General features: G+C 27.9%; 9 protein-coding genes across 9 annotated transcripts; 5 read left to right on the forward strand and 4 right to left on the reverse strand.

The window, feature by feature from the left end:
- Positions 1-52: 52 nt before the first annotated feature.
- On the forward strand, positions 53-1,205 carry T552_00147 (hypothetical protein). The gene is made up of 5 exons (XM_018368766.1): positions 53-371; positions 425-553; positions 603-649; positions 691-770; positions 822-1,205. Exons 1-5 carry the CDS (start codon positions 99-101, stop codon positions 1,157-1,159), a joined length of 867 nt encoding a protein of 288 aa, XP_018227621.1. The 5' UTR covers positions 53-98; the 3' UTR covers positions 1,160-1,205.
- A 91-nt stretch (positions 1,206-1,296) lies between these two features.
- On the reverse strand, positions 1,297-2,274 carry T552_00148 (hypothetical protein). The gene is made up of 4 exons (XM_018368767.1): positions 2,007-2,274; positions 1,888-1,970; positions 1,742-1,837; positions 1,297-1,702 (listed from the first exon to the last, which is right to left on the reverse strand). The coding sequence occupies exons 1-4, from the start codon at positions 2,227-2,229 to the stop codon at positions 1,343-1,345; spliced, it is 762 nt and encodes a 253-aa protein (XP_018227622.1). The 5' UTR covers positions 2,230-2,274; the 3' UTR covers positions 1,297-1,342.
- A 276-nt stretch (positions 2,275-2,550) lies between these two features.
- T552_00149 (hypothetical protein) lies at positions 2,551-5,575 on the reverse strand. The gene is made up of 12 exons (XM_018368768.1): positions 5,374-5,575; positions 5,156-5,321; positions 4,972-5,113; positions 4,742-4,915; positions 4,523-4,699; positions 4,317-4,471; positions 3,964-4,273; positions 3,356-3,913; positions 3,169-3,313; positions 3,033-3,113; positions 2,748-2,989; positions 2,551-2,699 (listed from the first exon to the last, which is right to left on the reverse strand). Exons 1-12 carry the CDS (start codon positions 5,528-5,530, stop codon positions 2,595-2,597), a joined length of 2,412 nt encoding a protein of 803 aa, XP_018227623.1. The 5' UTR covers positions 5,531-5,575; the 3' UTR covers positions 2,551-2,594.
- Positions 5,576-5,657: 82 nt separating this feature from the next.
- T552_00150 (hypothetical protein) lies at positions 5,658-6,111 on the forward strand (the record flags this gene model as incomplete). Its single annotated transcript, XM_018368769.1, has 3 exons — positions 5,658-5,711; positions 5,760-5,890; positions 5,961-6,111. The coding sequence occupies 3 exons, from the start codon at positions 5,658-5,660 to the stop codon at positions 6,109-6,111; spliced, it is 336 nt and encodes a 111-aa protein (XP_018227624.1).
- Positions 6,112-6,749: 638 nt separating this feature from the next.
- On the reverse strand, positions 6,750-7,400 carry T552_00151 (hypothetical protein). The gene is made up of 2 exons (XM_018368770.1): positions 6,915-7,400; positions 6,750-6,872 (listed from the first exon to the last, which is right to left on the reverse strand). Exons 1-2 carry the CDS (start codon positions 7,360-7,362, stop codon positions 6,796-6,798), a joined length of 525 nt encoding a protein of 174 aa, XP_018227625.1. The 5' UTR covers positions 7,363-7,400; the 3' UTR covers positions 6,750-6,795.
- Position 7,401: 1 nt separating this feature from the next.
- T552_00152 (hypothetical protein) lies at positions 7,402-9,644 on the forward strand. Its single transcript, XM_018368771.1, has 11 exons — positions 7,402-7,498; positions 7,544-7,621; positions 7,664-7,718; positions 7,763-7,829; positions 7,874-7,941; positions 7,992-8,160; positions 8,205-8,259; positions 8,305-8,829; positions 8,875-9,090; positions 9,137-9,309; positions 9,356-9,644. Exons 1-11 carry the CDS (start codon positions 7,448-7,450, stop codon positions 9,600-9,602), a joined length of 1,704 nt encoding a protein of 567 aa, XP_018227626.1. The 5' UTR covers positions 7,402-7,447; the 3' UTR covers positions 9,603-9,644.
- A 407-nt stretch (positions 9,645-10,051) lies between these two features.
- T552_00153 (hypothetical protein) lies at positions 10,052-15,241 on the forward strand. Its single transcript, XM_018368772.1, has 14 exons — positions 10,052-10,289; positions 10,344-10,425; positions 10,471-10,533; positions 10,583-10,760; positions 10,804-11,275; positions 11,324-11,738; positions 11,785-12,520; positions 12,563-12,625; positions 12,670-13,880; positions 13,930-14,139; positions 14,190-14,410; positions 14,460-14,851; positions 14,897-15,115; positions 15,159-15,241. Exons 1-14 carry the CDS (start codon positions 10,098-10,100, stop codon positions 15,193-15,195), a joined length of 4,491 nt encoding a protein of 1,496 aa, XP_018227627.1. The 5' UTR covers positions 10,052-10,097; the 3' UTR covers positions 15,196-15,241.
- A 170-nt stretch (positions 15,242-15,411) lies between these two features.
- Positions 15,412-16,031, reverse strand: T552_00154 (hypothetical protein; the record flags this gene model as incomplete). Its single annotated transcript, XM_018368773.1, has 4 exons — positions 15,412-15,567; positions 15,593-15,673; positions 15,717-15,862; positions 15,905-16,031. 4 exons carry the CDS (start codon positions 16,029-16,031, stop codon positions 15,412-15,414), a joined length of 510 nt encoding a protein of 169 aa, XP_018227628.1.
- Positions 16,032-16,349: 318 nt separating this feature from the next.
- T552_00155 (hypothetical protein) lies at positions 16,350-19,877 on the forward strand. Its single transcript, XM_018368774.1, has 8 exons — positions 16,350-17,248; positions 17,293-17,486; positions 17,531-18,443; positions 18,485-18,756; positions 18,805-18,869; positions 18,914-19,425; positions 19,473-19,591; positions 19,635-19,877. The coding sequence occupies exons 1-8, from the start codon at positions 16,407-16,409 to the stop codon at positions 19,829-19,831; spliced, it is 3,114 nt and encodes a 1,037-aa protein (XP_018227629.1). The 5' UTR covers positions 16,350-16,406; the 3' UTR covers positions 19,832-19,877.
- The last annotated feature ends 21 nt before the right edge of the window (positions 19,878-19,898 follow it).

The following is a 19,898-nucleotide window of genomic DNA, read 5'->3' on the forward strand; positions in this document are numbered from 1 at the left end:
TAATTATTAAAAATCCGAAAAATTAAATGATTCAGCAGGAGAAGAAATGAAAAATAGGAAATTTTTAAAAGAATATAGAAAAAAGATAAAGGAAGAGAATGTTTAGATTATTTAATTTGAAATATCGTCCAAAGTTTCATATAAAAATCACAATTCACAATTTAATCAATGTTCCTCTTGTTTCAGGACAAATGTTTATTAAATGGTATTTAAAAGATTCAATAAGTACTAAAACGAGGGGAAAATCACAAAAAGTTCCTATAAAAAACCATAAAGTTACATGGGATCATGATATTTCATGTATTATTTCGATGAAGATAGGGAAACATCAGCGTTTATCAGAAAGTTGGATGATTTTTGAAGTGAATCAAGTAAAGAAGAAAAAAAAATTAAGAAAAAAGGAAGAATTCTAAATAGTTAATAGGAATTGAGATGTGCAAGTCATCAATTGGTTATAGGAAGAGTTGAAATTAATCTTGCAGAATATGTAGGGTTATCGAAAGAAACAGGATGTTATCTTCTACAAAATAGTAAAGTCAATTCATTACTTAAGGTAAAAAGCATAAAAATGTGATTTTGATTATATTTATAGATATTTTTAGATTAGTATTTCCATAGAACAAATATGTGGAAATACAGATTATATTATGTATATGAAATTTAATGCTTTTTCTTAATTAATTTTTATAGTAACCCTCCTCAAAAGAAACAAATGTTTTACGGAATTGTAGACCTGATGTCAAAACATAACACACCAAATCAAGAAAAAAGTATGTATAAGATATATGGAAAAAAAACATAGATTTTTTTAATGATATTAGATAATTTGGATAATTTGAGTCCTAGAAAACTAAAAGATTTAGATTCCTTTATACATGAACAAGACGCAATGACAAATGAGCCATATTTATTAGATGTATTTAATTCATTTGATATCATTGAGAATATATTTAACGAAAAGGATGAATTGTTAATGGAATTACAACATAAAAATGAAGAATCATGGGATAGCGATGATAGCAAAAAGAATACAAAAATAATACAGGAATTAAAAAGAAATAAAAAAAAAGAAATAAAAATAGCGCAAGAATGGGAAATCAAAGAATTAAAGTATGGCATAAGTTGGTCTTTAAATAAAAACTCAAACAAATCATATTAATATACACAAAAAGACCATTCGTTATCAAAACAATCAAATATCCCTTTTATTAGCACATAGTATATGAAATTTATAATCCAAACAAGTTTAACGATTGTATCCATGACAAAAATACTGATCATTAAAATCAATAAAGTTTAATGTACTAATTAGAATATTGATAAACTCCTAACAAATAATAATTTATTTGGAAACGTTTTCAGCAGAATCCACAGGAAAGCTACTTTTACAATACCGTTCTTGACTCAACGGAGGTGAACTTAATCCAATATTATATCTACAATAATTAAATATATTAGGAATTAGATTATCATTATTATGTAGACATTGAGAAGCTGTCTCGTACGGTTGAGAATCTGCAGGAGATGGAAGCTGTATATCCGAAATAGCTGTTTTTGATAAAGTAGTTTTTGACAATTCAACAGACGCTATCTTATCTCGTTTTGGAATCAAAAGAGGAAGTGCAGAAAATGCAGAATGAGGCTGATTAATTTGCAATTTATAATAAGCGAGACGAAGTCGAAGCTTTAAAACATGCGCATACTGTTTTTTAATATATAATATATATTAGAAAACCCTTACCTTTTTAATCTGCTCTTTTGATATAAAAAATGATCCAAAGAACCCACCATCACCAGGTAATGTATTGAAACCAGGCCTTTGAACTACATTATATTTCTAAACAATTTAGAAAATACCAAATCACAATTCACCAAATTTTATAATACCTCATTCTTGGAAACACTACCAACACGACTATGAATACATTCATCTTTCGAAAATGTATTACATTCCAAATTCTCTATTTTTTCTTTATAATTAGTATTTATTGGAGATATATCAATACCATGATTAGGAGTTGACTTAGTATCTGAACATTGCATATTAATATCATCTTCTTTGACTCGTTTCATATGTTTTTCACTAGAAAACTCTTCTTCTGAGAATGTTTCTGTGCTGTTATTGGGCGACCTTCTGCGCTTAAGAAAAGAAAGTTGCAAAGCATTTGTTTGTGATGGAGTTAATTCTACAAAAACACGACGTGGTGAAGCAAACTCAAGCGATTGCATATCATAAAAAACTGAAAAAACCACTTGAAATTGCTAAAAACAAATACGTTCTAATTCATTAATGTTTTAACAAATGTTCCTAAGCTTCTTGCATTCGATTACACGTAAAAATAACACAGGTTTCAACTAATACTATAACAACAGCAACAATAAAAGGACTATAACTTATTAGAACATAGTTATTTTCAAAAAAAAAATACCTTTTTTTAATTTCTTTTTGAACTTGGAGTTATTGGAGCGAGCGCGAGGGTTAAAATACACAAGGCACGTGACATGAAAATCAAGGTATTATACATTTAATGATAAAATAAAAAGAAATATTAACAAATATGCATAAGTAAGTTATGATATGCAAATAATAGTAATTAGGAAAGTAAATTATGAGGAAATTGATTAAAATCGACTTGTTCGACAACATCACCTAATTCGTAACAATTATATATAATTTTAAAACGAAGTCGTAATAAGGACTAAAGATTGATATAAATAAGAATAAATGAAATATTTAAAGAGATTACCCCTTTTGAAGCGGTTATCTTCATTGTTTGTATTAAGTTGCCGCCAGGTTCTATGAAAGTTCCAGAGATAGGATACATTTGTAGTTTTTGAGATTTTATTACGGCAGCTTGCAAATTAATTTTTGAAATTCGAGTAAAACCAACATTTAGAAATCGATTTGTGATAGCAATTATGCACATATCAGAAATATGCAATGAATCGATTTGCAAAGTAAACCTAAGACTATTTTTTTCATATACAGCTTTTTTTGTCAAGAAAAATATAGAAATATAAAAGATACATACTATAAATATCATCTCCAATTGTTTTATTAAGCTTGGAAGAAACGGAATCAACACTTGTACCAAGTGATTCAGAATTTTGAGCTAATTGAAAAATTATTATTAAAAAGTATTAAATTTAAAAAAAAAAAATAATTACCAAAGACAGAGACATTCTTTTCGGTATCCAAGGATTTATGATGATTTAAAGATCCAAGAATTTCTAAAATTGCACTTTTGTCATTATTTATATCATTTGAATCCTTTTTCGAAAAGAAATCATCGCCAAACAAATCAAACAAGAGCTATTATTTATTAGATTTATATCGAATAGAGAACAAAGTTACGTTTTCATCTGTTTCTTTACTACTTTTTACTTTTCTAATAGAAAAATCAAACATTTCAGAATCCTTAATTACAAGTGGAGGCATTTTCTTTAAAACCTCTTCCCGTATTTCATCAAATTGAAAAAGCCTTTCGTATTCCAAAGATCTTTGCTGAATTTCAATATCTATACTTGTTGAATATTTACGTAATAAACTACGTATTTTCTCAATCTGAGGTTGTTCCTTAATACGAACAGAAAGCTTCATCAAAGAAGTCATGAGATATTCCATGACTGTTTTAGAACAATAATTAGAATCAATAATATTTTCGAAGAGTTCTAAAATGTCTGATACTTTAATAACATGATTAAGCTCTTCTTCAAGTGATTGATACGGTTGTAACAAAAGTTCGCCATATTCTCCTATGGTCCATATTCCGACAAGAGTAAGAGCTTCTTGTGTTAAATTTTTTTGTAAAGAAAAAAATAATTTTCTGATTGTATAAGATTGGAGTTCTGGTGTAGTAATAATAAGTTGAATAAAACTAGAAAAAACATGTTCTTTAATATAATTCCCAGCCTTTTTTATCAATATTAATATAACATACACATTGTCATAAATAATATTACCAGTTTTAAAATCCTAAGTATGGTATCAATATGCCACCTTTTATTTGGCGCAAATTTGTTAGCTGCAATGGATATTTGAGTTGTCATATTTAATTTAAACTCATTATCAGCTGTCTCCAAAAATGCTAACAATTCTCTCACTAATATTCGGATATTACTTTCATTAATTAATGCAAAAGACAGATCCAAAGCTCTCCTTCGTATTGATATATCAGGATCTCGAAGACATTTCAATACAGTACTTCTGTGTCTCTGCACAGCATTAGGCTCTATAGATATGACTTTATTCAATGTATTTAATGCAATATATCTAAACATTTGTTAAATATATTTTTTCTAAAAAAAGTTAAAACTTTATATTATTGTCATTGTCTGATAAAAATTTGCCAAGAATATTAACACCAAGAACTCTCAACCCTTTATTTGTCTCAATATCCAAAATCGTGAGAACCGTTTCATACAAAATAGAATTCCCAACATTTTTTGTTGATTCTGTATTAGTAGCAACCTAATTATAACATTTTAATCAAATATATATTATATAAAAAAAAATCTTTACTTGTGCCAATATATCATTTATTTGTTCACTAATCTCCACGTCTCCATGCCCCAAAACTCTTAACATTCTTAAAAACTTGATTTGTAAAAATGGATCCGTAATTCCTGAAACATCATATTCAAGAGTTAATGTAGAATTAACAAGCGATTTCAATTGATTTACAAAATATGAAGTAAGCTATATCTCAATTATTCAAAATCTTATAAAAAAAACCCATACAGGACGATAATATTTTATCATATTTGGATTATGAATACATATATCAATAATAAGCGTCAATCCACAAAGTAACACTCCATGGTTCTTATCTTTTAAGAGTAATTTCGAATGATCTATAAAATTTTCCAGAAAATCCGGGACTTTTTGTATAATTCTCATAGCACATAATGCCGCCTAATTTTATACATTTAACTTACATAAAAATATCTCAAATATCAAAAATTATACACCTTTTTACGTATATAAACATTCGGTGAATTCATTAATCTCTCAATATCCAAAAATAAATCACGTGCTGTCTCCGGAGACGCAATATTTCCTAATGTACAAAGCGCTAATCCCACTATATATGGATTTGAATGATTTAAATCACTTTATTCGTCAATTATCATTCATATACGTCTTTTTCAATACTTTTTAAGAGAATTCGTAACTAGCATTAATACCTCCTGATTCTCATCAAGTAAAAGCATAGTTCCAAGATATCCTAGACGTTTATCTGCAAATAATGGACTCGCAAGAAGTCTAAGACATTCTATTTGTCCAAAATGCGTACATTCTCCAAGTATATAAAGATATACTATATTAAAACATAAAAATAACTTATATATTCTTAAAATCTATTAACTTACATAGCTTAGAAAGATTATTTCTCCGGTAATAATGATTATTAGATTCTTCACGAAAAAACGCCCGAATCACTGCCGATTCCTTCTGGATAATTGCACGTTCATCCGCCGCGGTTTTTGCTGCTCTAACAGCCTTAATAAACTGCTTTAATGTGCCCATTTCTTCCTGCAAAAAAGATGGTAAAAAACAGAAAGTTAGAGGAAGTCGAGAGTCGAGAAATACTTATCGATAATCGAACGTCAAAATTTTGTGTAAAAAAAAAAAAATAAAAAAAGAGGGAATAAACATGGTAACAGGGATTATTATAGGGTCTATAGGAGTGGCAGTGATTGGTACATTTGTTGGGGAATTTGAACGAGAAAAAAAGACGAAAAACTGATGAAATTAGATAGGAATAAGTATGCGAGCATTTCAGAGGTATAAAAAGTTACCAGGAGGGGTCTCATCGCAGTATATATATAAGGGGGGCTTTGATAAGCAAATGACGAGTCGAGAAGCGGCGTTAATTTTATCATTAAAGTATGTTTTTTGGGCCAAAAAAGGAATTTTAATTTGGCGAAATTTTATATGGGATTAATGGAGTATTTAGCGAGAATAGAATGACGAGATCTAAGGTGAAAGAAGCACATAGAAGGGTGATGCTTTTGAACCATCCGGATAGGGGGGGTAGTCCGTATATAGCGAGTAAAATAAATGAGGCAAAAGATTTATTAGAAAAGCAAAGGAATTTGAGAGGATAAGAAGGGAAAATTATGTATAATGAGAAGAAAAAGGATTAAATTAAGATAATTTTTGTATTATAAGTGTATAATTTAAAAAAAGAAAATAAAGTCATATGGTGTGAAAAAAGTGACTATAGATGACTGAAAGGGATTTAAATAAGTAATATTTAAATGTATAATATTGAGAGAATTGTTGTATATAATAGAATGGTGAAAAGAAATAAGTCTAATGATTTATTAAAATTGGCTATAATTTTTTACTTAAATTAAAAGATAAGAATAAATTGTTGGTGTTAATGTTTGAGATAAGGAAGCATTGATGTAGAAAAGAATGTAATAGTTAGTAAAAAATAGGAATAAGAAAGATATAGAATTTGTTTTATTATATATATATATATTTGGCACAAATAACAATTTATATGTTAAAATAAAGCTAGATCAGAGGACAATATCATTTGAATTATATTTATTTAGCATTGATATTCAAAGATATTATGGGATTTGAGTTGTATTTTTAATAAGAATCAAGATAGAAAATTTACAAGTCATATATAATGAAAAATTTAAAAAAAAAACACATAACTTTTAATGCATCCTATATAACGAAAAACATACATCTTCTATAACATAATTACTTTAAAAAAAGACAATATTCCAACCAAAATAATTGCTATTTATTAAAAATATTCTAAAAATTGATCTTTAAAAATAATCACCAACATTATCCCTAGAAAATGAACCATCTTCATAATCCTCATCACCTGGATCAAAATAATTATCTAATATTTTAACTAAAACATAAAAATAAAACCATTATAAACCTTCATAATCATTATTATCATCATCTTCAAAATCATCATCTTGATCATTTTCCTCTACAATATCCGACTCGCTTTCATGCAATTCCTTCATCTCCTCCTCAAAAATACTTGCAAATCCCTCTGGAAATTCTAAAACAACAGGTTCTTTAACTTTTTCCTCATATAAACCCTTATATTCTTTCAAAAATACATCAAAAAGCTCTTCTGGAAAAAATGATGGCTCCAGTCTCAAAAAAAACAATGACTGACTCATTCTAGGCGCTGGTTTATACCGATCACTGTATTTTTTAACATAGTCTGATACATCTCTATCAATCCCTCTCGACATTAAGATATAGAATGGGGATTCTTTGGATATCTTTGTATGTAGCTCTTTATAATATTGAGCATAAGCTTTCTCATCAGCATAGTTTTCATTTACATAGGACGATGCTTGAGAGGAAGACATCTGTATATTTTTAGCGGAGAGGTTAAGGGCCGTTTAGTTGGTAAAGAGAGGATATAGAGAAGAGGTGTTAAAAAATACATAAAACATGTCAGATAAAGAGGTTACAGTCTTTGTTATTGATCTAGGAAAACAGATGGTATGAGGTTTTCTATTTTATTATGGGATAGGAATGATTAAGCAGAAAAAATGTGAAAAAAACAGGAACCAGAGCAATCATGAATGGGTACTTGAATATTTCTGGAGCAGGATATCATCAAAAGTACCAGAAGAAAAGGTTCATAGTTTTGTTTAATGATAAAAGGTGCTTTCAGGACGAAAAACGGATTATGTAGGAGTAGTTGGGTTTAAAACAGATGGTTTGATAGGAAATGGGGATGATACATGTTTATTTAAGAGTTAGATACAAATAATGACATGGAAGATGATAAATTTTATGAAAATATTTCAGTTTTATGTTCAATCCAACAGTATGAAGACGAAATTATTTGTATATATATGAATATGTTTTTAGAATTACGATAAAAGAGATAAAAGAGCTAAAAAAGCAGTTAATTCCAAGTAATACGGATGTTGGAGATGGTAAGTCTTATTTTACGGTGTTTTGTTACATTTTTTTATGATGTTTTTAGCCATTTCAGCAGTGATTATTGGGATTGATTTAATATCAAACTATTGCAGAAATCTTAAGTATATTAAGAATCTTGTATTGATTACAAATGGGGAATCAGATATGAATTTTTCAGATCTGGAAAAAATAGCATATCAAATTAAATATATGTGTATAAACTTTTCAATCATGTAAAGCATTAAAACTAATGTTACAAAAAAACTAACAGAGGCAGTGGAATTGATTTTGACACTAAGGAATATAAAGAAGTTTCTAAAAATATCATAAAAGTAATTTTATATGATATAATAACAGATAATTAACAATTACTATAGTTAAATAATGAAAAAAATCTTTTAAAGTTCTCAAATATCTCTAATGGAACTTTTTCTTCAATGACGGAGGCTATGAATTCTCTTAATATACCCAGCATTAGAAAAGTTCGTCCAGTATCATTATTTTCTGGGATTTTAAGCATAGGTTATTCTCAAAATTATTCAAATGTTATTGAAATTATGATTCAAAGATATCCTCGTACTAGATTAGCAAAGAAACCTGCTGCACATAGATACAATGTTTCAGAAACAATACAAAAGTCTACAGATCATAGTAAAAAATCAATAGAAACATCTATTAATTCAAGTGATGATGATAAAGATGAATGTTTCAATGAAATAATAATGACAAAGAGTTACAAAATAAAAGAAGATGATGAGGAAATAGAAATATTTAAAGAAGATCTTGAATTAGGATATATTTATGGAAAAACGATAATTCCTATTAGTATTATGGAAGAAGAAGAATTGGTATACAAAGAAGATACAGGATTGACAATATTAGGATTTATAAAAAATAAATCAGTAAATATTTTTTATATCTATACTATATCTAATCAATTAATCTAGTTTCCTCGCTTTATTATCTTAGGAGAAGCAAATATAATTGTTCCAGCTAAAGCAAATTTAAATGCAAAAATCTCATTGTCTTCTTTAGTACATGCAATGTTAAAAACTAACACCTTAGCACTAGCAAGGTTTGTAACAAAAACAAATAAGTTTCCAGAAATGATTATAATGGCTCCATCTATTGAAGATAACTTTGAATGTTTAATTGAGCTTACAGTAAGTAATTCCTTTTAATATCTATTCTTTATTTACATTTTTTAAGATACCTTTTTCTGAAGATTGCAAAAATTTCAAATTTCCATCTATAAAAAAAGATAATACATCCTCTAATAAAAATAATTCTTCTATGGATAATTCTATGGATCATATAGATTCTTTAATGGAAAGTTTTGTTAAAAAAATGGACTTATCAAATAAAACACAAAACAATAATATGTACAAAAAATCTAATTTTCATTATATTTATTAATTTTTTATATAGTGGAAAACAAATCTTCTCTCAATCAATACATATTTATAATATAGCTTCTTATCGTCTTAGTCAAGCGATATCGTCAGCTGCTATATATCCTGACTTAGAATTGGAAAAAATATTACCTGATATTAAACAATTTATGTATCCATCTGATGATCTTTTAAAAAATACTCAAAAAGAAATAGAAGCTCTTTCAAAGCTTTTCAATATCAAAAAACCTATTCTAAATACTTGTGATTCAACTATATCATAAACGAACTCGATATTTCAATTGATAATTCATGCAATTAATAAATAGGCTAAATAACTATAAACAATTATTCAAACTATTCAATTAAACTCATTGATCTGATCTATTAAATTATTACACAAAGATTTTTACTTTATTTTTTTATAATTCTATACAAACACATCTCATCATATTACTTTTTTTTAAAAAAAAAACAACTTAGGATACAAGAAAAGACAAAACCATTACCAAACAATTCTATACAAGATAACTCAATGAATTATGGTTAATAATTATATAATTCAAGAAAATGATTAACGTTTAACTATTACAAAACTTAAGATTATAAAACATAAACAATTTTAACAGAAAAAGACTGGATAATACAAATAATAATAAGCCTAAATCTTAATAAAACTTGGATACTATTTTAAAGATATCCTAAAAAAAATAGGGTTTAGGGAGGTTTTTTTGAAAAAATAATTTATGGTTTCAGAAATTATGATTTAAAGCTTGAATATGCCTATACAGTACAAAGAAAAGGACGAAACATCAGTTATTTCAATTGGGTCAAACGCATCTCGAATTATTTTGAGAGAACTTCAAGCTATAAAGAAGGAATTGGATGATGGAGAAATAACAAAAAAAGGATATGAAAAACGAAGAAAAGAGATATTAACAAAGTATAAAGATGTAATAGAACCTAATGAGGTGAAGATGATAAGAATATGAGGGTTTTAAGTAGATATTGAAGGAGGTTATTAGGGTTTTTTAAGTATAAACAAAGAGATCTTTGAAAACCGAAATATAAATGGAAACTATGACTTTGAGTCAAAAAATGAGTTCTGTTAGTGAAGGATTTGTTCGTATTAAGGGTTAATATAAGGAACAGATGATAAAGACAGTGATAATACTAAATCGTATTGTGATCAGACATATTGTGATCATGAATATCGTAAAATACAAGAATATATGAAATTATATAGTTAAATGGATAGTTTTAGAGGATTCGGATAATTACAAGAATGGTAGATCATTATACGAACAGTCTAATTCAATTTCAAGCGAGAAACTTCCGGCGCCATTTGTAGATCAAGTAGCAAAACAACAATTGCCTTTTAAACCTAGAGGTATACCATTTTCAGCATATGATCGACATGATCCAAGATTTCTTATGACTAAGTGAGATTTATGAATACTAGCGAAAGTTCACCAATCAATATAGATTTGACAATATTGCCTCTGTTTTTCGTTATAGAAGCAGGATGGCATCAAGAAAGAAAGCAATAATAGTGTCGGATAATAAGGGAAAAGAAATGTATAATATAACTTACAATAAGCTTTTAGCTCGTACGGAAAAAGTAGCGCAAGCTATTAAAAGCAAGCCAGACTTTCAACAGGGAAACAGAGTAGCCCTAATATATAGTAATTTTGAAATTATAGATTTTGTGATATCACTTTTTGCCTGTTTTATTGCAGGGGCGATTGCGGTTCCTATTAATAATTATAAAGATATCACTGAATTGCATGAGATTTTAATATCAACTCAGTCTCGTCTTATTTTAACAACTCATATAAATCTAAAGAATCTCAGGAAAATGCTAATAGATAGAAATTTACAATTTCCATTTATGATAGAATGGTGGGAAACCAACAAGTTTGGCGGTTTTTATAGTAAAAAAAAGCACAGCAGCGCAGTACGTTTATTTTCATTTATATTTTTTTCAATTTTTAAATTTATTTAGCCTTTACAAACTCATGATTTAGCTTATATTGAGTATTCACGTTCCCCTACTGGAGAACTTCGTGGGGTGGTTATACCTCACGCTACTATTGTAAATCAAATGATCAGTCTAAGTACTGCTATTTCCAGTATTCCAAAATATATAAAAAAACAAATATTAAACAGAAATTCTAACAAAAAACATGCCGCTGCGGAAGACAATGAAGTCTTTATTACATATCTGGATCAAAGACAAGCAATAGGATTGATTTTTACTGTTTTTTTTTCTATTTATAGTGGAAGCACAACAGTATGGTGTTCTCAAAAAGCAGTTTCTGTTCCTGGTCTTTTGGCAAATCTTATTACCAAGTACAGAGTCACTATGATTCTTGCTAATTATCCAGGATTAAAAACAGTGGCATACAATTATCAAGATGGTAACGCTTTTTTTTTCTATTTAAAACTTAACTTAGTATTGATTAGATCCAATGCAAACTCGTAAATTTAAGAAAAAGTATACTACTGATTTTTCCAGTATTCGTCTTTGTTTAATAGATTGTGTTTGTGTTGATTCAGAATTTCATGAAATATTAGCAGATAGATGGCTAAGACCTCTTGGCAATTCTAGACCATGGGATGTTTTATCACCTATACTTTGCCTTCCAGAGCATGGAGGTATGGTTATTTCCATGAGAGATTGGCTTGGTGGAGAACAACAAATGTTATCAGAATTTCCAGACAACAATAATATATATGCAAATAATGAACTGTCTCAAGTTTTATTGAGCAAAGAAGCTTTAAAGACCAATAAAGTGGTTATACTTTCTGAAGAAAATAAAATGAAAGGGAAATATGACGGTTTAGATGCGGTTAGAGTTGGATCATTTTGGTACCCACTAGCAGATATTACACTAGCAATTGTCGATCCAGAAACATCAATATTTTGTAACTCGAATGTTATTGGAGAAATCTGGGTTGATAGCCCTAGTTTGAGCGGAGGATTTTGGAATTCACCACAACAAACAAAATCTTTATTTCATGCAGAAGCGTCTGTGGTTGATAACGAAACGTCTAATTTAACTACTTATAATCAAGAATTTTTAAGAACTGGTTTGCTAGGTTGTATGATTAGGGGCCGTATTTATGTACTAGGATTATATGAAGATAGACTTCGACAACGAATTGTATCAACTCAGGATAATGATACAATAGAATATATGTATTAGTATATATTTATATATCAAAACTGAATAATTATTAGGTATCATTATGTTTCTCACATAGTCCAAACTATTATGAGGAACGTCCCTCATGTATTTGATTGGTATATATATTATTGTTCCTTATTATTTATAATAACATCTGAAGCACATCATTTGATATTTTTATCAATGGAGAGTATTATCCTATCGTTGTTCTTGAATTACCAGCATCAATTATTAGTCCAGATCCATCAGAACAATCGAATGTATCAGATTATAATGTTTTGGATACTATTATACAGAAGTGTAAAAAAGTACTTTTAGATTTACATAATATTAAAGTATACTGTATAATGTTGGCCTTATCAAATACATTGCCCAGAGTGAATAAAAATGGACATAAAGAAATTAGTAACATGCTTTGTCGAAAAGGATTTGAATTAGGCACATTACCGTGTGAGCATGTTAAATTTTTTATCAATGAAGTAACACTTGATTTGCCTGTTGGGGAAGATCCGGTTGGAGGAATTTGGTCAAAGATAGCTGTACAAAAGCGTCAAGAATTATTATGTTCAAAAAAGAAACAATATAGCGCAGGAGATGAACGAGCATTATCAATGGATGATCGAACTTTAATAAATTTATTTACCTATGGAACTATAATAGATGTTTTACAATGGAGAGTAGCAAGCCAAAGTGATGAACCTGCTCTTTCTGTAATAGATAGCAGGGGTAAAGATAAAAGCATCACATGGAAGAAATTGGATTTAAAAATTGCAAATGTAGCAAATTATCTTAAATTTAAAATTAAACTTCAATCGGGAGATCACGCTATTTTGATGTATACACAATCAGATGATTTTTTATATGCAATACATGCATGTTTTTGCCTAGGAATTATTGCAATTCCAATACCTCCACTTAATACGTTTCGACTTTCAGAAGATATCCCATCTTTTCTGGGTGTAATTTCAGATTTTAAAATCAAAGCTGTTCTTGTTAATAACCAAACAGATTCAACATTTAAAAGCAAATTGTTTTCTTATAACATTAAGCGTTATGCACCTGCAACAAAAATAGTTCTACCCAATATAATTAATACTTCAAAGTCTCCCAAACAAACATTAGGATGTGTAGAATCCGGATTTATGTTAGATCAGGAATGGATAGATTTGAAAATTCCTGCATTAATATGGTTATATTGGTCTCCTGATAGGCGACGCACAGCTGTAGAATTGGGCCACGAAACTATTATGTCTTGTTGTAGGATTCAAAAAGAAACATGTCAAATGTCTAGTTCCCGACCTCTTCTTGGATGTATGCAAGCAACAACAGGAATAGGGTTCCTTCATTCATATATTTTAGGAATATATATGGGTAACTCTTACCATATATTTTATATGAATTTCTATTAATATTATATTAGGAGCAACCACGTATCTTGTATCACCAAGAGATTTTGTTGCTAATCCTTTAATTTTATTTGATTCTATTGCAAAGTTCAAAGTAAAAGATACCTATATAGCCCCAGAGGCTTTAAATGATGCTATAGAAGCTATTCAAACAAAAGACACTTGTTTACATGAATTAAGAAATTTAATGATAACTTTCAATTGTCGACCTCAATTTGATTATTGTGAGTACTTGCTTTATATATAAGTATCTTAACATTTATAACTATATTAGTTCAACGAGTAAAAAATGATTTCTCGGAATCAATATTAGATCCTAATTCTTTAAGCAATGTATATTATAGCGTTTTAAATCCCATGATAACGACAAGATCATATATGTCTACAGAGCCTATACATTTATACTTAAATGTAAAAAGCCTACGACAAGGAATCATTGAACCTATTGATATGGCTGATGATCCATCTGCACTTCTTTTGTATGATTCTGGAACGGTATCTATTTATTTAATATCTTAAAACACTTTCTAATTAATAAAAAAAGGTTTCTGTATCTACTCGTATTGCTATTGTTAATCCCGAAACATGTGATTTATGTTGTGAAGGAGAATATGGAGAAATTTGGGTAGCATCAGATGCCAATATGAAATCATTTTATGGTTCAAAAAATAAAATGGATTTAGAAAGATTTCATGGGGTTTTAGCCAATAATAATAATAATAATCAGAAAGACATTTATGTCCGTACTGGTGATTTAGGATTTTTATATAACATACAAAGACCAATAGGACCAGAAGGTTTACTTGTTGAAACACAATCATTATTTATTTTAGGAAATATTGGTGATACTTTCGAAATTAATGGACTACTTTATTTTCCAATAGATATCGAAACATCTGTAGAAAAATCACATAATAATATTTTACCTGGAGGAAGGTTAGTAATTCCTTTTAAATATCCCCCATTTACCTTTTATATTAGTGCTATATTTCAAACAGGTCGTTCTATTATTATTCTTATCGAAGTTAAACATAAATCAAATTTACCATCTATTGTACCTGTTGTTGTAAATACCGTTTTGAATAAATATCAAATTATAATTGATACTGTCGTATTTACTGCAAAAGGCGATTTTCCTAGATCAAGAGTCGGTGAAAAACAGCGTGGAAAAATTTTGGAACTATGGTTAACAAAAAAATTGTAATATTTTTTTTAAATTTTATAACTCTTTAACATTCTTTAGAGAATTATTAGATGAATTTATTATTCGACAACATTAAATTTTTATTTCAATCATTTTTATTTGCAAACTAAACAAAGATATCATAATGTTACACTACACTGCAATATTATTCTACACTACAATATTACTCTGCAATCTTACTCTACAATCTTACTCTACAATATTACTCTGCAACATCCAAACTATCTATATTACAATCTTCATCTTCATCTTCATCTTCATCTTCATCTTCATCTTCATCTTCACCTTCTTATTATCCCCTTCCATATTTCTTTTTTTCTATATCTTCTATCAACCATTTAAACGCTTCATACAACTTTGTTCCTAAAAGTCCTGACACTTCAAAAATATTATAACTATGCGACTTAATATCTTCCAATTCAAGGCTCTCAATTTTTTCATTATTCAACTATACTTATTCATATCATTCATACCTTCCTCAATTCCTCTATATTCATCCTCGATTCTACCTCACATTTATTACCAAGTATTAATAAACTCGTACCCAAAAGTCTCTAAAATATATAAATATGTTTATTTCCCATTCATTCCCCTTACATCCTCTTTTAATAGCATTTTTAACGCCTCACTGCATTCTTTAACCCTCATACAATCGGTTAGATCAACTGTCCATACTATTGCATCTGTACACTCAAAATAATTCCTCCAGTAACCTCTCAAAATCTTTTGTCCTCCAATATCCCCTATTTCTATATAGTAATATATTATCATAAAAGCTTAATTACATATATTTAATTTATATGAGCCCCATACTAAGGTTTTAATATTAAAGCCTACAGTCGGGGAGATGGTTAACACCTTAACACATATATTAGAAGAAAGATAGGAAGAATAGCAGGGAAATAACGTCATCACCGCTAATACGCTTAACAATAGTGGATTTTCCAGCATTATCTAAGCCTCTAATAAGGAATTAGTGAATGGAATAGGGATTTATAGGGATTTTATAGGGAGAAGAAGAAGTTACAGCATCAAAATACGTATTTGTTTATCTTTTCTATTCTGCTTCTTTATGATTGTGTAGAGGCCCATTTTAAAGAAAAGAGGAGAAGATAGTGAACATTTTAATATAGAAATTGTGTAAAATTAAGCGAAAAGCGTCTATATATATATGTTGTTAAAAACAGAGGGGTTAATAGTGGAAGAATAGGGAAAGATTAGATGAACAAAGTAAAGAATAGAGGGAAAAATAGTTAAATTGTGTATAAAAAAGTTGTAGTAAAAAAAATGAATGAAATACCTAAGTTTAGTAGTTTTAAAGGAAGACAAGAAAAACAGGGAGAATTATACAAGAAAGAAGGGACAGAAGAGTTAATAGATAAGTTAAAGAGGAGGGGATTAAGTTTTGAAGAGGTAGAAGTTGAAAAAAAGGGGAATGATAAAATAGACTATAAAGAGAAAAAAAGAGAAAAAAAGAAATGGTTTATTATTGATTTATTAGGAGATATAAACAATATAAAATATGGGAAAAATGACAAGTATTCGATACCATATTATGAAAGATCGGGAAAAGGAAGAGTGATTGGATGTAAGGAAAATATAAGAATGCGAGTTGATCCAGAAAATCCGAATGAAATTATATTATATCCATTATTGAACTATAATAATTATAAAAAAAAGGTTAATTTTGAGTTTAATGAGGATTTGGAATGTGTAGAAGAGAGTAAAGGATTGAAGGATATTAATGAAGTAAATTATCAGGAAAATTATATTGCATTTGAAATTGATGATACAAATACGTCATGTATAACAAATGATACAAGTATTATATCCGAAAAAATAGAAAATGATGATAATGTATTACATATATGGAAAAAAGGTGATCCTCAATTAGAATTAAAAGAATTATCAAAAAAAGTGGAAGAATCACCATTAGATTATAAATCATGGTTAAAATTAGCAGATATACAAGATAAAATATTATGGACAAATAATAATAAAAAATCTAAGGCGGAACAATTAGCAATTAATGAGGTTAAACTTAAAATATTGGAAAAAGCATTATCACATTGTCCTGATAATGATGACCTTGTTCTAAAATATATGTCTATAATAATTTTAATTTGGGAGTAATTTTGTTTTATAGTAAAATGAAATAAATTAACAATATTAGACCTCAAAAAATAAATTTAGAATGGAGTAAAATTTTAAAAAGAAGCTTAAGTTTGCCTCTTTGGAAAAAATATATGGATTTCTATCAAACTAATTCAATATCTTTTAGTTATAGTGAATGCCTTGAAAATTTCAAAAACAATCTTGAAATTCTTAAAGAAGCATCAAAAAATGAGAAATGCCAGAAAAAAATAGGTATTGTATATTTATTATTATTATGGCTACTATTAAAAATACAGAAAACATAGAAGAAATTATACAATATGTTCTTATTCGAATATGGTTTTATATGAAAGAAGCGGGATATATAGAGAATTCTATTGCATCTGTTCAAGCATTAATTGAATTTAATTTTTTTATGCCAGATAGTTTTTTGTGTAATGTTAATAATGCTAGCTGTTTACAAGACTTTGAAGAATTTTGGGATTCAGAAGTTCCTAGATTTGGAGAAGATGAAGCTAAAGGATGGAAAAAGTATGATAATAAATATCAACATATAATATCATTTGACAAAAATTCTAACGATATATCTCTTTCTAATAATGAAAATATATCTCAAGATATTGAAGATGAATATACAAAATGGTATAAACAAGAAACAGCTAAAAATGTTTATGTAAATCCAAAAAGATCTACTAATACAGATACTGATAACGATCCTTATTCCATAATTTTTTTTTCTGATATTGAGCAGTTATTATATTTCTTTACATCGAATAGAATACGCTTAAACTTAATATATTTTTCACTACATTTTTTTGGATTTTCACTGCATAGGATAGATAAAACATCTAACGAATCACCTTTATTGGATTCATTTATACAAGATTTTTCATCAATTGATTCATTTAATTGGTTTTGGTCAAGCGAATACTTATCCTTAAAACTTTCTCAACAATTCAATAAAAATACTATTGATTCTGATTATTTATTAAAACATTTTCAAAGTCCAGTACATATTAAATTAAAAAATTGGCCAATAACTATTGATACTCTATTTTCAATTGATAATACTTGGTACCAAAATATCAATTATCAAGGATTTAACAAAGATTTTATAAAAAATTGTTTTGAACAATTAAAAGATATAATAGACGACGATTTATTTTCTATGTTGCATCTCTTATTTTGGAATTACTATTCATCATCTGAGTAAATTTAATAATATATTAAAATAAATTAATAACTTTTAGTGTACGAAAATTAGCCAAATTTATTCTTAAGAAAAAGCCTTTAAATATGAAATTGTGGTGTGCATACGCCCAATTAGAATATCTTAACGGAAATATATTGGAAGCAAGGAAAATTTTTGTAAATACATTAAAAAATATTAAACCAGACCATACTGAAAAATCTTATGACTATATTGTGGCTTATAAACTATGGGCAGAAATAGAAATGAAAAATAACGAGATTGATAATTCGATCAAAATACTAGTATCTATGGTAGAAAGCGAATTAAACAGTAAGTTAACCTATTTTTGATAATATATTTATATAAAACATTTAAAAGTTAAAACATTGATATTTAACAACGAAAAAATACACTCGGATTCTATATTATTAAAGGCTCAAAAGGTATACTAGTCCAAGTTATATCTAAAAAAAATGCTTATTTCTAGTCTTTTCAGCACCTAAATAGGTTATCCTTATCTTTTGGAAATTATAAAATGCTTCGTTTATTTACAGAATGTCATGCATTGTTAAATTATTTAATTAAATCATTAGATATTGCTCTAGAAGTATATTCTCAAACAAAAAATGATTTCAATAATTCAATTAATTCTAATTCCATTGAATATGAACAGCTTTTAACTTCAGAATTGCAATTACTTTACTATTGTTCACAAACAACTAAAGTATTCAAAATCTCTACCATTCAAGATAGGGCAAGAAGTGCATTATCTAAATTTCCTAATAATTGTATATTTTTATCAATATTTATCTGGTCAGAAGCGAAATCATTACTTAAAACAAAGATCTATCACTATTTTGAAAAAAATATATTTAAAGCTGTACAATCATCTTATATTGTTTTTCTTTCTGCAATATGGTCTGAGTTATATATTAATCCTTATAACATTAATACGCATGCAATAAGATCTTTATTTGAAAGAGCAGTAGAAAATCAAGAGTATTAAAAAGCTAATGTAATACGTATAATTTCTTACTTATCTTTAGAACAAAATCTGATCTAATAATATGGAAATTATATATCCAGTTTGAGATACAACATGGAACCTTAGAAAAAGGAAAAGCGATTTTTTACAGAGCAATTAGGGACTGCCCTTGGTCAAAAAGTAATTCATATTTATAATTTATTTTTTTATTAAACTATTACAGATCTTATACTTATTGCATTTAATGAATTACGGTCACAATTTAACTCTGAAGAATTAACTAAGTTGTATAACACTATGATTGAAAGAGAATTTAGGATTTCCATAGATTTAGAAATTGCAAAAAATATACAAGAAACAAGCTACTCACGTCTAGCACAGCTACCACAGGATATAAGTAGTGATGAAGCAATGGAATAGTTTTCAGACATCAAATATTTATCGATATAAAACTACCAAATTAAAATAATATTTTAATAAAAAAAAC

The sequence above is a fragment of the Pneumocystis carinii genome (genome assembly GCF_001477545.1).
Source record: "Pneumocystis carinii B80 chromosome Unknown supercont1.1, whole genome shotgun sequence".
Lineage (NCBI taxonomy): Eukaryota > Fungi > Ascomycota > Pneumocystomycetes > Pneumocystales > Pneumocystaceae > Pneumocystis > Pneumocystis carinii.